At 37.6% G+C, this 22114-nt stretch overlaps 1 protein-coding gene across 1 annotated transcript in view; it reads left to right on the top strand.

The window, feature by feature from the left end:
- The window catches only part of LGR4 (leucine rich repeat containing G protein-coupled receptor 4), a 113100-nt gene extending 94519 nt beyond the window's left edge, over positions 1-18581 (top strand). The window contains exons 5-18 of the mRNA XM_066251160.1: positions 155-370; positions 1305-1376; positions 3110-3178; positions 4047-4118; positions 4311-4382; positions 5271-5339; positions 7180-7251; positions 8465-8530; positions 9216-9287; positions 11276-11347; positions 11641-11766; positions 12619-12734; positions 12995-13078; positions 15531-18581. Coding sequence (XP_066107257.1) covers positions 155-370; positions 1305-1376; positions 3110-3178; positions 4047-4118; positions 4311-4382; positions 5271-5339; positions 7180-7251; positions 8465-8530; positions 9216-9287; positions 11276-11347; positions 11641-11766; positions 12619-12734; positions 12995-13078; positions 15531-16807 — 2455 coding nt within the window. The 3' untranslated portion in view covers positions 16808-18581. The remainder of the gene's footprint in view (positions 1-154; positions 371-1304; positions 1377-3109; positions 3179-4046; positions 4119-4310; positions 4383-5270; positions 5340-7179; positions 7252-8464; positions 8531-9215; positions 9288-11275; positions 11348-11640; positions 11767-12618; positions 12735-12994; positions 13079-15530) is intronic.
- The last annotated feature ends 3533 nt before the right edge of the window (positions 18582-22114 follow it).

Here is a 22114-nt window from a genome sequence, read left to right as displayed (position 1 = left end):
GAGATCTTCTAGTGAAATTAAAGAAATTGGGATGTCACAGAGCTAGGCCTTCTATAACTCCTTTTTGTTTTGAAAACTCTGAGAGTTGTGTGACTTAGATGGACTCATCCCACTCAAATTCATTAATGCACATGGTTGTTTCTGTTTCGGTCAGGCGATTAGATGCCAACCACATTACCTCCGTCCCCGAGGACAGTTTCGAGGGGCTTGCTCAGTTACGGCATCTGTGGCTGGATGACAACAGCCTGACGGAGGTACCTGTGCGCCCGCTCAGCAATCTGCCGACCCTGCAGGCGCTGACCTTGGCTCTCAACAAAATCTCCAGCATCCCTGACTTCGCGTTTACCAACCTGTCAAGCCTGGTGGTTCTGTAAGTCTCCACTCCATTTCATACTATATGTTTATGTTCATTTGGGAGCAAAAGCAGGCTGCTTATGACACATTTTTATGAAAGAATCTTACTGATGATGCTTCTAGAGAGTGAGGGTTTAGGAGAGCTGCCATTTTTACAGAATTAAAAACATGATGACTTTTAAAAATACAAAATGGGGCCCTGGCCGGTTGGCTCAGCGGTAGAGCGTCGGCCTGGCGTGTGGGGGAACCTGGTTCGATTCCCGGCCAGGGCACATAGGAGAAGCTCCCATTTGCTTCTCCACCCCCCCTTTCCTCTCTGTCTCTCTCTTCCCCTCCCGCAGCCAAGGCTCCATTGGAGCAAAGATGGCCTGGGCGCTGGGGATGGCTCTTTGACCTCTGCCCCAGGTGCTAGAGTGGCTCTGGTCGCGGCAGAGCGATGCCCCGGAGGGGCAGAGCATCGCCCCCTGGTGGGCAGAGCATCGCCCCTGGTGGGCGTGCCAGGTGGATCCCGGTCGGGTGCATGCGGGAGTCTGTCTGACTGTCTCTCCCCATTTCCAGCTTCAGAAAAATACAAAAAACAAAAAACAAAACAAAATGGGAGGAAAAATTTAAAAATTAACATCTGATGATAACCATTGAATCTCTTTCAAATACGTAGCCATTTGTAATCCTGAAAAAAACTTGGGTCATTCAGCAAACATTTTTACCCCCCTTTGCCCTCTTCTACCTCTCCCCATCCCTTTCCCTCTGGTAATCACCATGCTGTTACCTGTGTCTATGAATTTTGGGTTATTTTTGCTTAGTCCCTTCACCCTTTTCACCCTACCTCCCAAGCCCCCGAGCCTCTAACCATTGTCAGTCTGTTGCTATGCCATCTTTTTAAGCCTTGCGATCTTAGACGTATACCACATTGGGTGATGTAAAAGTTATTTTGCTGCTTTTTTCCATAGGCATCTTCATAACAACAAAATTAAAAGCCTGGGTCAGCACTGTTTTGATGGACTGGATAACCTGGAGACCTTGTAAGTTTCTTCATATTTTGGATGAATACATTGTGATGTTGAAGGTCTAATTTTGCATTTCACTGGAGAAAAACGGGGCGTCTTGAGTTCTGCTCATTGATTTGTTTTAAGATATGACTAAATTCTTGCCATCATATAGCACAGTTATGAAGACTAATCTAAACTTATGGTTAAAAATGGCGCAGAAGTTTGAACTTGCTATTTCTCACAAAAGTACATTTTAAAAGCAGCTCAGTATGCCAAGCTCTATGATTTTTTCTAAATTTTGGTTTTGTTGAAATGTATGGTAGATAATTATGGAATTTTGAGTCTTATCAAATTAATTCTGGGAAGCATTTTTTTTGTTTGTTTTTTTCTTGAACTTAGTTGCCTAGTTAATGCTTAACCCGGGGTTGAGTTTTATCTCTGTTTTCATATGCTAAATGTGATAAAAATTTTCCATCTTGCTTAGGATACTTAAGTTGTTTTTACTAAAGTTTTTAGGAGTTCTGGCCATCTCAACTCTATATTGCAACAATGTGAGCAAAAGACACTGTGCAGCTAGCTGTGGGTTATCAAGCGTAGGAACCTGATTTTTGGTGTTTTAGTTTATATTAGTTGCCTTTATATGGAGATTTATAGTATTTGTCATTGTGGTATACTAACTGATTCAGAGTATGTCCCAATTAGATGGGTAGCATCGGATTGGAATGCTTAGGGTTTGTAATGTTTCGTTTTAACTAAATTTCTGGATAGCTCCCAGTTAATGAGAAGACTTTTACACTCTGTCAGTCCCCTTTCCTGTCTGAACAACTAAAGGATGGTGAACATCAATGGGTATTTGAAAGTTAAAGCACTCGGAGAAACTCACCAACTCAGTTCACCTTTTCTATATAAATACTAGTGTAACAGGAGATTGAATGGGTCTTCTGATCCTAGATCATGTATACTATTCCCATTATATTAAAATTCAACCTCTTCTTCCTGGTTGCCACTTTCCTTCCTCTGTAGGAAAGGAAAATGAAGTAGGTCTCTATGGAGCTGGGCACTTGATTTTGCTTTACTCTCACTATGATATCACCATGCTAATGATATGCCAACATGCTCTGTGGGTTAAAAAAAGTTAAAATTTAAATCTACTCAGAATTAAGACTTTTAGTACAGATCACTTGTGGCATTTCTCTCTCCCAATTAATGGAATATTTTCAACAATTTGTAATCTACTAGAGGACAGTAGTTATGTGAACTCGCCCTGGTTTGTCTCCTTCTTCATACTTATCTCAGGTCAGTCATGTTGCTTATGGTAATGGGGCTGAGGTCACCTACCCTCATGCCAGAATGTCAGGAAGGCACTTTAAACCCCAAATGGAAACCTCAGTTGCAAGCTATTGTCTCTTATAAATGGATAATTTAATGAATTGTATTTTATGGTGAGTTTGCTAAGAAATGACATTCAAATGATATGTTTATTTAATGTACCAGTAATATGTGATTCTGAGAATTCTTTGAGCTTATTTTAAAATCAACTTTAAAACATTGTAGAAGAATTACGGTTCTTTTTTTCTATTCAGTACTCTAAGAAATGGCATAAATTCAGTTAAACTCCTACAGGGTTTTGAATGGCAATATGATGGGTAAAGAAAGATTATCATCCAGAGCATGTGATATTTAAAAAAAACACATTTGTACCAAAATGCCTTATAAATTATGAGCACTTTTCAATATCTTGCATATTTTCCCCATTTTTTTTCTAGGGACTTGAATTATAATAATTTGGGGGAATTTCCTCAGGCTATTAAAGCCCTTCCCAGCCTAAAAGAGCTGTGAGTATTGCTTTTTCCTCTGTATGCCTCAATATCCCTAGAATTCACTGTTTACTTTTCTAACAGCGAGGTTTTTTAAGAACCTCTGGGTGTCATTTACAAACATCATAAAGCACATCCATACAAACACACATGATCATACAGATTGGAAGAGTTAGCTGGCATAAACAGTTCTGAGCATAGATTACCATGGAAGGCTAGATGCTGGTAAAACAAAAGCTGTATCGTATGGTCTCTGCCTTGTGGGAGCTTGTCTTAGTCTCACTGGGGAGGCTGACCATGTAAGACAGCAGTTTCTAGGTAGAAATAAGTGCTGAAAGACTAGGATAAGGAAATCATTCTAGAAAAATACTTCATGGAGGCTCAAGGCCATTGGAAAAGGCAGCACTAAAGTGAAGGAATTGGACTGGACTTGAAAGAATGGAAATATTTAAACAAATGAAAGGGGTGGGGGAGCATTTTAGAAGTTGGATTTGTCAAGGGCAGAGATCACAATGTACGTGGTGTAACAGATTTGCGTCATGAGCTGATAGCTAAAAAATGTAAGATGATTTGCGTTAAGACTGAATGCAAGAGATAGAGATTTGGGGTTCCAAACATGTTATGATTCTTGTGTCTCAAGTTCTTTGATGATGAAAGTCTAGCTAAGTACACATGAAGCCTGATAGTAGGCTAAGTGGTGGGTTTAAAAAGAATTATCTATGGTCCTGAAACAGAGCTAAAATTCAGTTTCCCCACATTTTTAAAGTTTCTATGCAGTTATTATCAGTTGTGTGTTTCATAATACTGAACAGGAGTAGATACTTGCGTTTTAACTTATTTCTCAAGGGCATATGCATTTCAAAATGTTTTTCTTTCATCTTTTTAGGTTATTTCACAGTAATTCTATTTCTGTTATCCCTGATGGAGCATTTGATGGTAATCCACTCTTAAGAACTATGTAAGTAGTTTTTCAAGTTTCTTCTAATATGTAATCATGTACAGCTATCTCTGTTTGAGGCCAACCAAACATCTGAATAAAGGAAAGTGGGGCTTTTAGATATATGAATTTTATCGACATAGGTTTAATTTGGGAGTACTTGTGAACACATGACAACTTTGATTTTTTTGTTTTTTTGGCTATTTTTTACAGACATTTGTATGATAATCCTCTGTCCTTCGTGGGGAACTCAGCATTTCACAATTTATCGGATCTGCATTCCTTGTAAGTATATAAATTCTGAAATAAACCTGGATAATTATGCTGTTGCTTTAATGCAAAACTAGAATTTATTATTGTAACTCCCAAAAACAAAATCTCTTGGTTTCTTTTCCTTAGACAGATGTCCAGAGGATAATGCTGAAAATTTATGATATAGCTAGTCCCCGGGTTATGAACAAGATACAGTATTTCCCCATGTATAAGATGCATCTTAATTTTGGGACCTGAAATTTGAAAAAAAAAAAGTATTACATGAAGTTATTGAACTCTAGCTTTATTCATCATAAAATTCATACAACTCCTCATCACTGTCAAAATTCCCATCTATTAGCTTGTCCTCATCTGTGTCTGATGATAAATCACTATCTTCAACAATGAGCGCAAAAACAAGCGTGAAAAAGCAGGAAATGCAAGTAAAAAAAACTACAACCACTGTATAAGACTCACCTAGTTTTTAGATCCCAAATTTTTTGAAATTTTTTGAAAAAGTGTGTGTCTCACACACTTCATGAGGAAGTACAGCAGATTCTGTAGGTTTGTTCTGCAGTTGAATTTGTAGGTCATTTGGAACAGGTACATTTACCTATTAAATGCGACTTAGACATTTGTCTTACATAGTATTTATTGTTATCATTCTGTGCATATAAATACTTAGACATTTTCAAACCTACAGAACCAACCTCATTTGTCACCTGAACTGCCTGCAGTTCTTATTTATATGAACATTTGGCCAAATTATCACACTTTCAGGTACATTGAAGATTGGAATGCAGTTTTATTTTTTAGGTCTTGTAGTACTATCATTTAATAATGTTTAAAATAATAAAATACCAATGTTATCTATGAAAAATTCTTATTTTAAATGACTTTTTCTCTCCCAATTTCTTAAAGAGTCATTCGTGGTGCAAGCATGGTGCAGCAGTTCCCCAATCTGACTGGGACTGTCCATCTGGAGAGTCTGTAAGTGTGGCCCTTTAAGAGGGGTGTGTAACGATAACAGTCTGGCCTGCGAGCAGCAAGCCAGTGCTCTTCGGTTATGAGGAAGGCTTATGTTGATTCCTGCAATCTCCCTTTGTGAATGTCATGCCTGGAGATGGATACCGGTTTGGAGCCAGTCAGCTCAGGCAGAATATTGCCTAGTATGTAGAGATAAGGTTGGAAACGGTCACTGAAGATATAAGGCGGTGATCCAGTGCTTTAGGACTTCAGAAGTGGAGCAATCAATGTAGGCTATCAGAGAAGGCTTCATGGAGAAGATGAAATGTTTCAAAATTAAATATTGACATGTTTCCCAGAGCTGGTTCTTTTATTTAGCCAGGCAGGACTTAGTGAAAGGATGCTGCACAGGTGATCAAATATAACTAGAATTGAAGGAGGAGTTATATAGAGAAATTTGGAAAATTGTTTGGATCACAATTTTGAAATGGCAAACTTTGGACATTGAACATTTGGTTTTGACAAAGCTTCTGAATGGACAGTCCATAAATGGGTTAGATGTGCATCCAAGATCTTGGTGACTTCAGCCCTCAAGGCAGCCAGGTGCAGCCCGAAGTGGCTAGGATCTCCAGGCACAAGGAGTCTTCTTAGCACATTATGCCACGTAAATGTTTTGATTTTTATGTGTGCCAAGTCGTCAGAAAAGAGAAGCCGGAAAGCGCTGAGCTAAGGAATTTAAACTTGACTGTTAAGGTAATTGGCGGTGTTGAGAATGATGAAGCAGGTGGTGTGAGGAGGATGAGAAAGATTGGAAGAATGGAGGGGAGGCCATGGGAATGATCCACTTGGCTAAATGAACACACTGAACCATGAGAGTTCTGTGTTTGCAATCCATCACCGGAGTTCTTCCCCGTGGCCTGAGAGTCTCACCCATTTCTGCAGCTTCTCACCTTTGATCTGGACTGTAGCAATACAAATGGTGATGGAGGGTCAGATGCTGGAGACACTACAGAGGAAGAAAACAGGAATTGGTGATTGACTGCAAATGGGAACAGAGAAAGGGAGTAGGGAATAAGAGAACATTTGTGACTGAGTTAGGTAGACTGAAAGAATAGACCGAAAAAAGGTTTAGGAGCAGGATGCCAAGTTGGTTTCAAAGGTTTTGGGGGCCCTGGCCGGTTGGCTCAGTGGTAGAGCGTCGGCCTGGCGTGCAGAAGTCCCGGGTTCGATTCCCGGCCAGGGCACACAGGAGAAGCGCCCATTTGCTTCCCAACCCCTCCCCCTCTCCTTCCTCTCTGTCTCTCTCTTCCCCTCCCACAGTGAGGCTCCACTGGAGCAAAGATGGCCCGGGCGCTGGGGATGGCTCCTTGGCCTCTGCCCCAGGTGCTCGAGTGGCTCTGGTCGCAGCAGAGCGACGCCCTGGAGGGGCAGAGCGTCATCCCCTGGTGGGCGTGCCGGGTGGATCCTGGTCGGGCGCATGCGGGAGACTGTCTGTCTCTCCCTGTTTCCAGCTTCAGAAAAATACAAAAAAAAAAAAGGTTTTGGGTATGTGTGTAGGGAGTGACAGAACTTGCAGGTGGTTGTGGTCAGGCTCTGACTGTGGATTAGTGTTTTTCTGTTGGTCCACGTGAGCAGTTGAGCTTGTTGTCTGAACAATATTAACTTCTAGTGTCACAAGCTTTTCTGCATTGCAGTGAAAATGATACCAGCATGGAGGATTAATTTATCTTCCCACGTGCCTAACTTTAGGGCATTCAGGCAGTGGGAAACATAGACTCTAGTCCATATGCAAATATGTGAGCATTTCTTTTTGTTTACCATCTCAATTTGAATAATTTCTTATGTGAACCATGTTCTTCCACAGGACCTTGACAGGTACAAAGATAAGCAGTATATCCAGTAATTTGTGCCAAGAACAAAAGCTGCTTAGGACTTTGTAAGTAGTAGTCGTCTTCCCTTCTCATACCTTTATTTTATGTACTTCACTCATGTTGAGTTTTATTTTTAATGAACCCTTTTTTATTAGGTGATTTTAAGGTATAATCATTTCTATTTCCTTCATGAAGATGAGCGGCTATTTTAACAGCCTGAATAGGTAATGTGCATTTGGGTTTAGTTTTAGGGTTATATATGTACATATGTATGTATCATACATCTTGTAATTTTACTTTGAACAAACTAAAACCAAGCTAAGTTTTTCCTTGATGTTTCTTTTGTTCTTACCCCCACTCCTTGTTTTTATTCTGGTTCCCCTGGCGAGTCAGCTCTCCATATCCTGCTCCGTCACCCATAACCTGAGCAGAGCCCAGATCTATCTTAGATCAGGAACCAGCTATGCATGGAGCTTTCTAAAAACTTGAAATTGACCTAGAAATTAAAAGTAAATAAAGGATGTAAAAATGTCACACAAGAACAAATAATTAAGTTACTAAATTGTTAATAGGTATTCAGTGGAGAGAGATAGTAACAAAATAAGTGACTGATTGATTAAGCAAGTAATTAAGTGGTGTCATGGAGTATGGAACATGACAATTACCACTGAAAAGAAAACTGCCGTGGGACTGAGTGATTAGGTAGTCTCAATATTTGACTTAATATAAATGTTTTTAAAAATATGAGTACCTCTTCTCATAGCTTTTTCACGAAATAACAACATAGAAATTATTTATGGTGTAAACAACATAGTTGTTTACAAACATAGTTGTTTATAAACATAGTAAAATACAAATTAAAACCTGATAACTTTACTACTTAAACATAATCTTTATTTATTCTGTATTATATTTTTTATGTTTAATTTTGTTTGTTTTATATATTTAATGTTTTAAAATATATTTTATGTCGTCTGTACTCAGCATTATGTACTTGATGTTGCAAATCTTAAGTCTGTTGTAATCACTGAGGTTCTCTGGAAGCTTATGAGTCTTAGAGAAAAAATATACTGCTCACAACAATTTGGGGATATTTTATAGCTTCATATTCATTTTGAAATATCCCCTAATTTTTGTGAGCAGTGTATTTGCTTTTCTTGTTCAGCCATATCTCTTTATTACAGACCTTAGTATTGCTTTTAATACTTCTGAGTACAGCTCTTTTAATACAGTTTTCTGATAACATAACAATACTTTGTTAATTTCCATTGTTTTAAGGGACTTGTCTTACAACAATATAAAAGACCTTCCAAGCTTTAACGGTTGCCATGCTCTGGAAGAAATGTAAGTTGTTCTTTGTGTTAGTCTTCTTGCCGTGGTGTATTGTGAATTCATTGAGCAATTCCTGTTTTAAATAAATGGCTTTAATATTAAGAAATTAGAGATTCATATAATCAGGTGTTCTTATGAATAAATGTCCAGTTGTATCAGATGGGTTCATGCAGCCTGTCAGGAATTTAATGAGACACTATGGGGAGAGGTTGGTGTATACAAAACAAACTCCCCAAATCTGGTCCTGGCTGTTGAGGGAGACCAGCCGTGGGGATCTACTGTGCATTTACATAGTACATTTCTGATGGAAGTTGATGGGGAGGTGGGGAAAGCGAGGCATTCATTCTTCCATTTCGGATCCCTTCCTTCCTCGAACTTTCTCATATGGTACTTGGTGTAGATGCGTTGATTTCCTGCTCTCCCTCCTAAGCGGGGTTGATGGGAATTTAATGTATATACACTCCCAGTATAATTTGGCATAGAATACTAATTAGTCTAACCATTTCAACTTATAGATAAGGAAACAGTAGTTTCTTTGACTTTCAACAAGATCAACTAATGTTAGTTCTGAATGAGTATTTAAACTTAGTAAAAGTGTAATTAAGGAATATTATTCTTTAAAATAGAAAGTATATTTTTTTCTTTTTGCCTTCTCTTTTTTTGTCTTCTCTCCTCCTCTCCCTTCTTCTTCTTTTAGTTCTTTGCAACGTAATCAGATCCACCAAATAAAAGAGGGTACTTTTCAAGGCCTCATATCCCTAAGGATACTGTAAGTTTCTCTGGTTTTTAGCAATAAGTAAAATCTTTGTCAAGCCATAAATTAAATATATCAGCACAATTCCTATTTTAATAGATTTACTTACAGATCTGATTTATTATGTGTAAATATTGTTCAAACTTTACCACATGGTACTTTACAAGTAATGTGTTTTCAGTATTTTAGCTTACTTCTGCTATTGTACATTGGTGAGTAAAAAAGAATACTGTGTATCACCTGAGAGATGCAGTTTGTTTGTTTGCAAGTCATAACAATGAAGTTTGCCAATCCATCGGCCAGGATTGGCAAACTGTAATTGTGGGCCAAATCCAGCCTGCCTCCTGTTTTTGTCAATTAAGTTGTGTTGGCACACAGCCAGGCCTCTTTTGTTTAAGTATTGTCTGAAGGTGATTTCACCATACTGTGGCGGGGTGGAATACTTAGAGTAGATGAAACATATTGACTATCTGGCTTTCTACAGAAAATGTTTGTTGACCCCCGCACTGGTGCTTCTGTCATGCCGCATATAGCTAATACGAAGCAGAAGCACTCATTTAAAAAATTATGTGTAGTTGAGTGTATGTTTGTGCCAACAAGTCTATTAAGCACTTGGGAATGTAGACGTGACTAAGACAAACCTGGTCATTCATTGCCTTCTTGAAACTTTAGTATAGAAAACACAAATCACTAAATCAGTGAACATTTTTAAAAATTGCAGAATAATTTTGAAAAACTGACAGTGAAGGGAACTTACATATATCAAGTCCCATTTTTCAGTATGACCTCATTAAGAAATGAAAAATGTATTCTACTAGAAAGCATTTTCTTGGTGGTTGGGTCACTGGCTCTTCCCCTGTTGCTGACAAGCTTATTGTGGGTCTGGGCACCCGGAGGAAGGGGCCTGGCTCCTAGCTGCCATCACTTATGGAGCAGTGATAAGTGACAACAATGAAAAACTGGGCTTTTCATGATTTGAAACCAAGTTTGTTGAGTTTTCCTGTTATCTAGGAGATGTGTCATGAAACGACTCTATCCAGGCTCTGCATTTCCATTAGGGCTCAGTTTGGGTGTACTCGGAGATTATTTCTCTGCTGTATTATTTCTGTAATATCAGAATTCCTCAGGGTGTGTTCCTCACTACAGTATGGTTCTGCTGTTGATATGATTTTTATTTCCTACTTGGGGGGGAAAAAAAGATATCTGAAGCCCTTTTGAAATGCTTTTGTTTGCATATTGATTTTTTTGTCTTCTTTCACTGCCTTATCACTGACCTTTGAGAAGGCAAATACTATGAAACCTGCTTTTATTTTCAGCTTTGTCTGGAGTTTGGCTTGTCCTCACTTAGTTAATAGTACCAAAGGTTATAGCATATCATTTATATTTTTGAACTGGTACCAAAATGATAAGGTGGAGAAAATTCACAACTGTTTTGAAACAGATGCCAAGTAGAATTACTGCTACATGGAATACATTCCAAGAAATAGAATTTTTTGTGTGTGACAGTGAGGCATTCAACATAAAAATAAAAATATTGTTGGACAAGATTAAAGGTCTTTGTTGTCAGGGATTTTGTGACTAGCTGAGACTCTAAAGCAGGGGTCCCCAAACTACGGCCCGCGGGCCCCATGTGGCCCCCTGAGGCCATTTATCCGGCCCCCACCGCACTTCCAGAAGGGGCACCTCTTTCATTGGTGGTCAGTGAGAGGAGCATAGTTCCCATTGAAATATTGGTCAGTTTGTTGATTGAAATTTACTTGTTCTTTTATTTTAAATATTGTATTTGTTCTCGTTTTGTTTTTTTACTTTAAAATAAGATATGTGCAGTGTGCATAGGGATTTGTTCATAGTTTTTTTTTATAGTCTGGCCCTCCAACAGTCTGAGGGACAGTGAACTGGCCCCCTGTGTAAAAAGTTTGGGGACCCCTGCTCTAAAGTATAGTCAAAGTAACTGCAGTGTGAATTTATGTGGTAAGAGTAACATATTATTCTTGTAATTTTAGAGATCTGAGTAGAAACCTGATCCATGAAATTCACGACAGAGCTTTTGCCAAGCTTGGGTCAATAACCAACCTGTAAGTTGCCGACTCTATGTGGTAATATCAGGAAAGTAATGAATCTACAGACATTTGTGTTTTAGCATCAATCTATCAAAATGTTTTTCTGTTTAGTTGTTTCCTTGTATAAATGCTAAGCTGCACTGTTATAGTAACAGCTTCTACTATGGGCAAGATGAGTGTTAGATCTATTATTTAACACAACTAGACTTCCTCTTGGAGCTCTAATATTTGTGATGTTAACGCATGTACAGCTGTTTTCATGTGATTTGCATCTTAGGAGTTAATTCTAAGTCTCATTCACATTTTAGAGATGTAAGTTTCAATGAATTAACATCATTTCCTACTGAAGGCCTGAATGGGCTAAATCAGCTGAAGCTTGTGGGCAACTTGCAGCTGAAAGAAGCTTTGGCGGCAAAAGACTTCGTTAATCTCAGGTGTGTTTTTGCTTTTCTTTTCTTTTTTTTTTTTTTTTTTTTTTGAAGTTATGGTAGACCCTCAAATTATAGAGTGCATTAGTTGTATTTTTTTCCCCTGTGGTTCCCAGATTTTTTAGAAGGCTATAATTTAAGAGTATTTTCTACCTCAATCCTCACAGATTTGGTAAAAAATAGAACATCCATAGTTTTTAAGGACATGAATTGGAGCCTCAATGCTGTCAAAGAGATAATATAACACTCCATCAGAATGGGCTTTTTTATATAGTGGATTTGCCATTAGCAACAAGATGACAGAAACTGCGTAAGTGTGAACCTATAGGAAATTGATACAACATATAAATACTTCATGGAGATATGAGGTATGACAGAGGGGACCTCATTAGATGTAATAGAGAGAGAACTTGGGAGAATTGTGGGAGAATAAATATTTTCACTCTACTTATATAAACAAAGAATTCATTTAGTGGTATAAAGTCACAAGTGACAATGAGAGATTAATTTTAAATAAAACTACCAGTTTCATGTGATAAATCAGGTATAGTTAATTCATTTATAAAAGAAGTCTAATAAATTTTTACTTTAAATTGTAGTATTGCTATTAAATTTTAAATACGGTTTGATGTACAGGGAGGCTTTTAAAGCATATTGTATCTAAATGGAGGAATTCCTGGTGTCATCTGATACCAGAGCTTTTTTCACTGATCAGGAAACTGAGGCCTAGACAGGATTCTGCCCAGGTGATAGTCAGGTCTTCCTAACTCCTCAGCTGGCGTTTTCAATGACTCCAGTTAAAACCAAAGCATGTCTGTGAAGTTGCTGCTCAATGCCGACTCTACAATTATTTTCTAGGTCTTTATCTGTACCATATGCTTATCAGTGCTGTGCATTTTGGGGTTGCGACTCTTATACACATGCAAACACAGAGGACAAGAGCCTCCAAGAACACAGTGTGGCAAAGGATAAAGGCAAGTGCATGTATTTTGTAAAACGGAACACTCTTTATGGCATTAATCAGTGTCTCTGTTATTGTAATCAGTTTGTGAAGGAATAGTAGGAAATCTGTGAGAAAAATGGCATTTACTGTGTTGCTGGCACCTTTGCTATGTTATCAAGCCTCATAAGAAGCTGAACTTTTATACCATGTATAGGAGAGGAGATTGCAGGACACTCTGGTCCTTTGGGATTGCAGAAAGCTTGAAATAAACACCATTTGTTTTCTATTCAGGTCCCGCTGATGCAGCAGGGGTTACTAGCAGTGCTGAAAATGAAGAACATAGTCAAATAATTATCCACTGTACACCCTCAACAGGTATGCCCAACATATTTTGCTGCAGCTTCTTGCTTTAAACAGACATTGGCAAATATATCTCAAACTTGTGGGGACAGATGTGACTTCTGTAATCGGGATGGGAGTGGATGAGCTCATCAAGCCTGCTGACTCAGTGTGTGGTCTGTGTATGGGTGCTTAGCCATCCTCTGCAGAAATCTCCACTCCAGACCCGCTGAATCAGAATCTCTGTCAGCAGACTTCCTCCATGAGGGTTATGAATATTAAAGATTGAGAGGCATTTTCTTAGTGTTCCTTTAACGCTAGGACTAGTTCTATAAGTTACTTCCTGGTCTATAAGGATTTTTAGTGGTATTTTTTCCCATAATGCAACCTTTCCTTTTTGTTGTATTTTATATCATTGAATTTAGTTGACTTGGGAAAGTTACTAAACTGACCATTGTGACGGCAATGTCATATTCTGCCTAATCTATCAGAGAGGATGGATTTAGAATTTTACTGTGAAAGAAAACAAGTAATTTGCTAAATTATATGCTATGAAGTAGATCCCTTTTTTAAGTATAGAGACACAGGTTGATCTGGACATTAATTTTATAACTCAGCGCCATATATTATCATTCTCTGATTACTGCTGAATTGTGAACTTCTTGAGAGGCTGTGCATGTTTCTTTTAATACTTTGCACAGGGCCTTTTGCAGAAAATAAGCTTAAAGTGCCTAGATGAGTGGATTGGCAAGAATCGTTTACATTTATGCAAGTTTATTTGATCTGGTTTCTATATTGCTGGAAGAAGTTAAGGGGTGCAACTTGCTTGCTTGCCCCACTTGGGTTCTTGTGTTGGAGACCGTATGTAAGGAACTGACCTCCGGTGAGGAGGGACCGCCTTTATTAAAGCGGAGACTGGACCTGCTCGTGATGAGGTTCCGTTTCCTCCACACTGAAGTTAAACGTTGGGGTCAACCAGGAGGAAAGTAGATCTGAGCTCATCTCCCAGGCTGCAGGAGGGATGAACTGCAGGCCTGTGTCCCCCACTCAGTTGTAGTAAAACACACATACTATGTGTTCACTCAGAAGCCCGAAGTGGAGGAGAGCAGGAACCTCCTGTTAGAACTGGAGGAGGCAGCAAGTTTCTAGAGACAGAGACTGGGTGTGGTCCGCTTCCCAGGCTTTTGAGAGAACGTAACTCCACCCACTAGTCCAACACTTCCCAAAGTGGGTCCAGTTCTCCCAGGTCAGCTGAGCTATTCCTCCTTGAAGAAGGATGACTTCGGATACAGAGATAAAGGTGAAAGCTTCCTCTTAATGCTTCCCTGACGGGGACATTTTAAAAATTAATTGATTAGTAAGAAACAAATTTTAAAAGTTTCTTGTGTTATTTGAAAGTCAGATATAAATGGTACAGACCTGCTTTGTTACATTTATGAGTATCTCAAATGATTAAAATGCTTTATAGGAAGGATTAAACTTCATGACAGTTCAGGAAGGTAAGTCAGAACGTGCCTTTAGGCAATTGTAATACATACATCATTTTCTTATGCTTTTTTGACAACATTTTGTTTTTCTTTACTGACTTTTAAATAAAACAGTTGTCCTTTGTGGCATAACCAGTATGTCAAAGTCAGTTACCGGAATGTACAGTTAATTCAGCTGCTGAATTCGTTCTTGCCATCCTACCTTAAGTCATACAGGGTTTATTGAACAGAGCTTTGAATGAATTGTCAGCATCAGTGTGATTTAGTCCTCCCTGGACTGTGTCACTGAATAGCCATTGTCAGGTCAATCTCAGTTTCCCTGGATGGAAAATGAGGACAGTTGCACCTATCTTAATCTGCCTCATCAGATTGCCTTTGAAAGACATAAGAAATGTATAAAGATATAGATATATGTCTAGACATACACATATATGATTACTATTAAGTATATATTAGGACTGGGAAGAAAGTAGAAAGGGCCAAATATTTGTTGGAAGTCCAATTATGTACCCAGTAGCTGGCTTTGATACCTGATGTATGGAGTTTTACTTTGGTTATGTACTCTATGAAATGGGTATTATTATCCACAAGTTAGAAAATAAAATTGAGGGTTAAGTTGCTTTTTCACGAAAAAGAAGTGCAAGTTATGAACCCTAAATTCAAACCTTAGTTTATCCAATTCCAAATCTTTAATATATATATTAAGTACCCTGCACATACTAGACACTGTGCTATTTACTTAGGTATAAGAAAAAGTGAGATTTTTCTTTTAAATATAACCATGTGGATTTACCAAATATTTAGGTTAAAAATTATTTTTAACATAGTCTAGTGCAATGACTAAGAAAATAGTGACTTAAGAAATGATCATTTCAATTTGGTTCAATTCAGTTTCATAGCAGCTTTAATTATTCCAGATTAACTGTCTTTAGTGTCTTAGGCCATATCATATGATGTTTTCTAAGTTGTCTCTCTTTTTTTTTTTTTTGTCTTTATTATAGGTGCTTTCAAGCCCTGCGAATATTTACTGGGAAGTTGGATGATCCGTCTTACGGTGTGGTTCATTTTCTTGGTTGCACTGTTTTTCAACCTGCTCGTTATTTTAACCACATTTGCTCCTTGTACATCACTGCCTTCCTCCAAATTGTTCATAGGCCTGATTTCCGTGTCTAACTTACTCATGGGCGCCTACACCGGCATCTTAACTTTTCTGGATGCCGTGTCCTGGGGCAGGTTTGCTGAATTTGGCATTTGGTGGGAGAGCGGCAGTGGCTGTAAAATAGCCGGGTTCCTTGCCGTTTTCTCGTCAGAAAGCGCCATCTTTTTATTAACGTTGGCAGCTGTCGAAAGAAGCTTATCTGCAAAAGAGCTAGTGAAAAATGGGAAGAGCAATCATCTCAGACAGTTCCGGCTCGCTGCCCTCTCCGCGTTCGCGGGGGCCGCAGTGGCCGGCTGCTTCCCGCTTTTCCACGGCGGGGAGTACTCTGCCTCCCCCCTGTGCTTGCCCTTCCCCACGGGGGAAACGCCGTCCTTAGGGTTCACGGTGACCTTAGTGCTGTTGAACTCACTAGCCTTTTTATTAATGGCCATTATCTACACTAAACTTTACTGCAACCTGGAGAAAGAGGACCTTTCCGAGAATTCCCAGTCCAGCATGATTAAGCATGTTGCTTGGCTGATCTTCACCAACTGCATCTTTTTCTGCCCTGTTGCGTTTTTCTCATTCGCGCCGCTGATCACGGCCATCTCCATCAGCCCTGAAATAATGAAGTCCGTCACTCTGATATTTTTCCCACTGCCCGCTTGCTTGAATCCGGTCCTGTATGTTTTCTTCAACCCAAAGTTTAAAGAAGACTGGAAGTTACTGAAGCGGCACGTTACCAAGAAAAGCGGCTCGGTGTCAGTTTCCATCAGTAGCCAAGCTGGCTGCGTGGAGCAGGATTTCTACTACGACTGTGGCATGTACTCACATTTGCAGGGGAACCTGGCTGTGTGTGACTGCTGCGAATCGTTTCTCTTGACAAAGCCAGTGTCGTGCAAACATTTGATAAAATCACACAGCTGCCCTGCATTGGCCGTGGGTTCTTGCCAAAGGCCAGACGGCTACTGGTCCGACTGTGGCACGCAGTCGGCCCACTCCGATTACGCAGATGAAGAAGATTCCTTTGTCTCGGACAGTTCTGACCAGGTGCAGGCCTGTGGGCGAGCCTGTTTCTATCAGAGTCGAGGATTCCCTTTGGTGCGCTATGCTTACAATCTACCGAGAGTTAAAGACTGAGTCAATGTGTTTGTGACTGTACTGTATTCCCCCACCAACCAAAATCCCAGTGTTTATAGAGTGAACCCTAGTCTGATCTTTCATCCGGGAAGCACTTCTGTGATCACTGCCTGGTGTCACTTAGAAGAAGGAGAAGGTGGCTGTTTATTTCATAAACCAGACATTTTCAAAGAACAAGTGCCTACACTGTCAACTGGTGAAAAAACACAGTGTCCCAGCAATGGGTGGTCTATTTGAAACAAATCTGTAACTTGAAAAGGTTTTATGTATATCCTAGCATTGTAGCGTTAGGTTTTTCTGATCCATAAAAAGCAAAATTTTACCTGATTCTAAATTAAGCACGAGATAAAGAACAGCTGTTAATATTTTTTTAAGAATATTTTAAAATGTGATTTCACAAAACTGAAGAAAAAAGTCTTGCTCATTTTACCTTATGTTTAATCATTAATCTCAGGACAACTTACTTCAGGGCCAAAAAAGGGATATCTCCCAGGTAGGACTGTGAGTGTAAATGTAGGCATTATTAGGGTTATTGCATTTTCTGTTTCCATCTTTGACATAATAGAAGCATAAATTTTCTGAAATGATTTGTAATTCTTAAAACATGAAGATGTTTTTAAAACAATATTAACAACTGTTAGATTTTAAAAGAATAGCTGAACATTTGTTTTTAGTCATTTTATATTGCGTTGGTGCGATCAGTCATTTTTTTTCCTCTGAGTTCTGTAATCATAGTGCTAGGAAAAAAATAAAGGGTTAATTGTGTGGGTTTAGTAGATTTAGCTAAAATACTAATAATGGATTTTATTAGTATCTGAGGGATTCGATGGCTCTGTGTAATGTTCCCATTAATAAACACTTCCATATATTATTGGCTGTACTGATATTTTCCAGTTTTGTTCGTATGTTATGTGCTTATAGCTTGACTTAAACAAAGTAAACTGTGCATAAGTAATTGTATTTAATTGGAAGAAATTGCGAGTCATTATGGCATAAAGCACACAGCTATTTCTTAGTGAGCCGGATTCTTCTGAATTTATGCTATTTCATAGAAATTTCCATATATTTCCCCCTTACTGTAATTTACAAAAGAGCCTGGGCAACAACAGATACTGTGTTTTTGTAAAACAAACAAATGTGTCAAAAATTTTTTTTTAAAAAAAGGAGGGTGAGGAATAAAAACAGGAATAAAGTTTAGGCTTTTGTCCTTAAAAATTAAAAATTTTACTTGATTCTCATTTAGGGACTTTTTCCATGTCACTATGTAGGGTCTTCTTAAATTTCTAAATATTCAATAAGGTTTTTGAACAATATGCTAAATCAATAGCAAACCCACTGCCATATTAGTTATTCAGGATGTACTAAAAAACATTAAGCTAGATTGCAGTTTAATAATTAAACTGTATATACTGTGCATATAATGAATTTTTATCTTATGTAAATTATTTTTAGAACATAAGTTGGGAAATGTGGCTTCTGTTCATTTCGTTTAATTAAAGCTACCTCCTAAACTATAGTGGCTGCCAGTAGCAGAATGTTAAATTGTGGTTTATATACTTTTTTGCATTGTAAATAGTCTTGGTTGTACAATTGTCAGTGTAATAAAAACAAAATCTTTGTATATCAAAATCATGTAATTTGTATAAAATGTGGGAGGGATTTATTTACAGTGTGTTGTAATTTTGTAAGGCCAACTATTCACAAGTTTTTAAAATTGCTATCATGTTTGTATATTTACACATTGGTAAATATTAAATCATAACTTGGTAAAAAATATTCTAGCTAAAAGACTTTTTTCTTCAAAATTCAAGTTACTGAACACTTTCATTGCATTCATTTTAAAAATGGAATAGCAGATATATAAAATATGTAGTAAATTGTTCTATACATATGGTACTCATAAGGTCAGAAATATGATATTACATGTGGTGTTTTGAATTATTAAAAGTTTCCAGAAAGCAATCTTCTTTGCCTTAATATATAACTAGGTATAATGAATTTGCTTAGTGTTAAAGTGAGGAAAGTGAAATACTTCTTAAGAATGTTAGAAGAACATTTTGCTGAAATTTAGAAGATTTAATTCTAAGTCTAAATCATAACCATGGAAAACAAATTGAAATTTAAAAGAAAACAAAAGGAAATAAAGAGAATCTTTATTTAAAAGCAAATGATTAAAAACCCAAATAATACCATTCGTCCAAATTCTTGGAAATAACTCAGTGTTCACAGTCATCAAGGCCTTGTGTTACGGATGAGAAAATAGAGGCATAATGAAATTGAAGTGAAGACCTGTGTCACACAGCAAATTAGAACCCACACCAGCACTCAGTTCCTCTTAATTTGAGACACAGTTTCATTTGTTTTTGTTTTAAACTTGAGTATAGGTTTGGAATTCCCATAATAAAGGTAGAATAGTATAATCACCCCTCCTCCCATTCCTTCTGTCCTCACTGCTCACTTCTAGTACCAGTACCCATTACCTACCCAACTTTGGCAGTTACCAACAGCACATGGTAAATACAGTTTTATTTTCATCCCCTTCATTAACCCTTTCCAATCTCTTTGCCCTTAAGTTATTTTGAAGCAAAGTTAAGACATATTGTTTCGTCTGTATATATTTCAAGATGTCTAGGTATAATTTTTTTTAAATTGTATAATATATTGCCACAGGTCTAAACGGTACGGACACAATTTTTGTAACAAAAATATTTTTAAGCAAAAGTCACTACACTTACAGGTTACAAAGCCAGAAAAAAAAATTAACTGTACCTTGAAAGTGAAAATAAAGGAGTAGTACAAAGGGAAGACAATACAGTGTACAGATTAGTTGTGGATTGTGCAGTTGAAACCTGTTTTTGTTAACCAACGTTATCCAACTAAATTTTTAAAAAAAGGAATGAAGATACTAAGTCAATACCCTAAAACATAAGGGAGAAGCCCTCTTTTGAGCTTATTTATACATTTATATATAATTCTACCAACTTGATTATGGCTTCTCAGTCTCAGTAATGAAAAGGCACCGTAAGAGAGGAGACCACAGGACTCGATTATGTTCAAGCACCAAGTGCCATGCGGCCCTCTGCCTCATCGTTCCAGTGTTGCGACAGCATAATGCCATAGTTGGTCATTATGATGATTCTGAGGCATCAAAGAAAGGGCATAATTTGTTGAGTAAAACATTTTAAGGAGGCAGAGAAGTATATGGCATTTTTGATCCCCACAACAAGAGGTTAAAGTGGGGAAAATACTGGGAGTTTAAGTGACATAATTTACCATCTGTCATTTTCTCTGTCAGCTCCTATGCTAGATGCTTTGAGGATTAATGGGATAATATAACTGGGAGATAGATTATTTCCCTATTTTATAGAGGAGTTAAGGGCTTGGAAAGGCCAAACAGCTTGTTGAAGAAAACCTAGTAAGAAGAAACTACTGATTGAAATCCAGGTCCCTTTCCTACTAAACCTTGTATGATATTTTCTTTCTACGATGCTTCAGCTTTGTCAGGTTCTGTCTGTTGGAAATGTCAAGTTTACCTCCTTCTGAAGCCCTGAAGTGACCTGGGGCCTTTTGATGCTGTTGATTCTAGAGATGTTCTCATAGAAGGTTTTAAACAAATATGCCGATATTGAATAATTGGGGTAGAGAATGAAAACTCCATAAATGAGTTTTATTACTCACTTAAATTGCCTCAATTTTTTTCCATTTTTATTAATTTTACCAAAAATATAAGCAGAATTAACGTTCATTTAAATAGTTTAGCCATGTCATATTTTATTAATTATAGCTTCTGCTTTCTGAATTGTCCTTGATTGCTATTATTTCTACCATATTTAATTCTCCTTTGTCAAATGTGGCAGATCTAAATTTTATCAAACATTTTGTGTCATTTTGTGGTCATTAACGTTGTATGCTGTTTCAGCCACTGTCATTTTCCACTTTGTGGTATTTTTAGAGCAATATGCATTATGAGCTGGACAAAAGTCATATTTATTTACTAGTGTACACAGTTTTGTCAGCATAAAAAGAATCCAGTTTTACTATTACCCCTTTCTGGCTACAGTCATCCCCATACCCAACCACTAAGAGTTCTCTTTCTGAGTTCCCACATTTTTTCTTTCCTCATAAAATGCACATTACAGAATACTTTAATGGTATAATTTTTCACCACAAAAGAATGAGAAACTTATAAGTGAAGGGTTACTCATCTCTATCCAGTCCCCAGCACAGGTCCTACCAACACTAGAGTGTTCAAAGAGACCTCAAGTTTACTCGCACAGACAGCAAAGGACATGCTAACCAAAAAGTGAAAAATTACCCTACAAGTATATTTAAAAATTTTATTGATTGATTTTAAAAAGACGGGATGGGGCGAAGGGCAAGAAACATTGATCTGTTCCTGCAAGTACCCTGACCCAGGATGGAACCTACAACCTTGGCATATTGGGACATGCTGTAACCAATCAAGCTATCTGGTTAGGGCAAAAAGTAAGGTGACCAATTGTCCTCCTTTATGGAGGACAGTCCTTTTGTAAGTTCTGTCCTCCCTCGAAAAGTGTCCTCCTACATGTCCTCCTTTTTGATATTGGAAGACTAATCTGTAGATGTCTGTATTCAATCAATGCAGAGTCGATTCATTGTGTGTGATTTGACATATTTGTATTTGATATGACGATTCGTCAAGGATCATCAGTACAATGCGGCAGCGAGATGTGATTATGAGACTCATGCGCTCCCATGGGAGACCTTGAGAGAGCGCATGTGATATACCGAGCACACAAATAGCTTTGTGTACATCTTACTGAAACACGACCGGTACATACAACATTGTAGACTCATGACTATTTCTCAGTGAATATTCAATCATAGACAGGTAAGCACAATTCACATTTTATTAATTCATTATCCATTTAATAATTTCTAAATATGTATAGTTTTATTTACAAGTATTTTCCTGAAATTGAGTTTTAAAGTGGAAGTCTAACCTCAAACCATATCTATTAATAAAGCATTTTGATTAGTTGCATAAAACTTTTTTAAATTAGAAAATGATAAATACACCTGAATCACTCCAAATTAGTGGTTTTGTTTAATATTTAGTTTTACTAAATGAGTACTTTTTTCTTACAATTATTAAAAATTAATAGGCATGTAAGCATAATTATAATATATTACAAATGTTTTTATTATGCATTTATCATATTACAGTGTATTATTGTTGCAATGAAAATGCTTCTTTTATTCATATTTTCTTCAATTTATTTTTGTCCTTTTCATTGTAAAAAAGTTGGTCTCCTTAATAAATTCTTT

The sequence above is a fragment of the Saccopteryx bilineata genome, chromosome 1, assembly GCF_036850765.1.
Source record: "Saccopteryx bilineata isolate mSacBil1 chromosome 1, mSacBil1_pri_phased_curated, whole genome shotgun sequence".
NCBI lineage: Eukaryota > Metazoa > Chordata > Mammalia > Chiroptera > Emballonuridae > Saccopteryx > Saccopteryx bilineata.
Note: the sequence above shows the minus strand (reverse complement) of the source record. Positions and strands in the feature narration are given on the sequence as shown.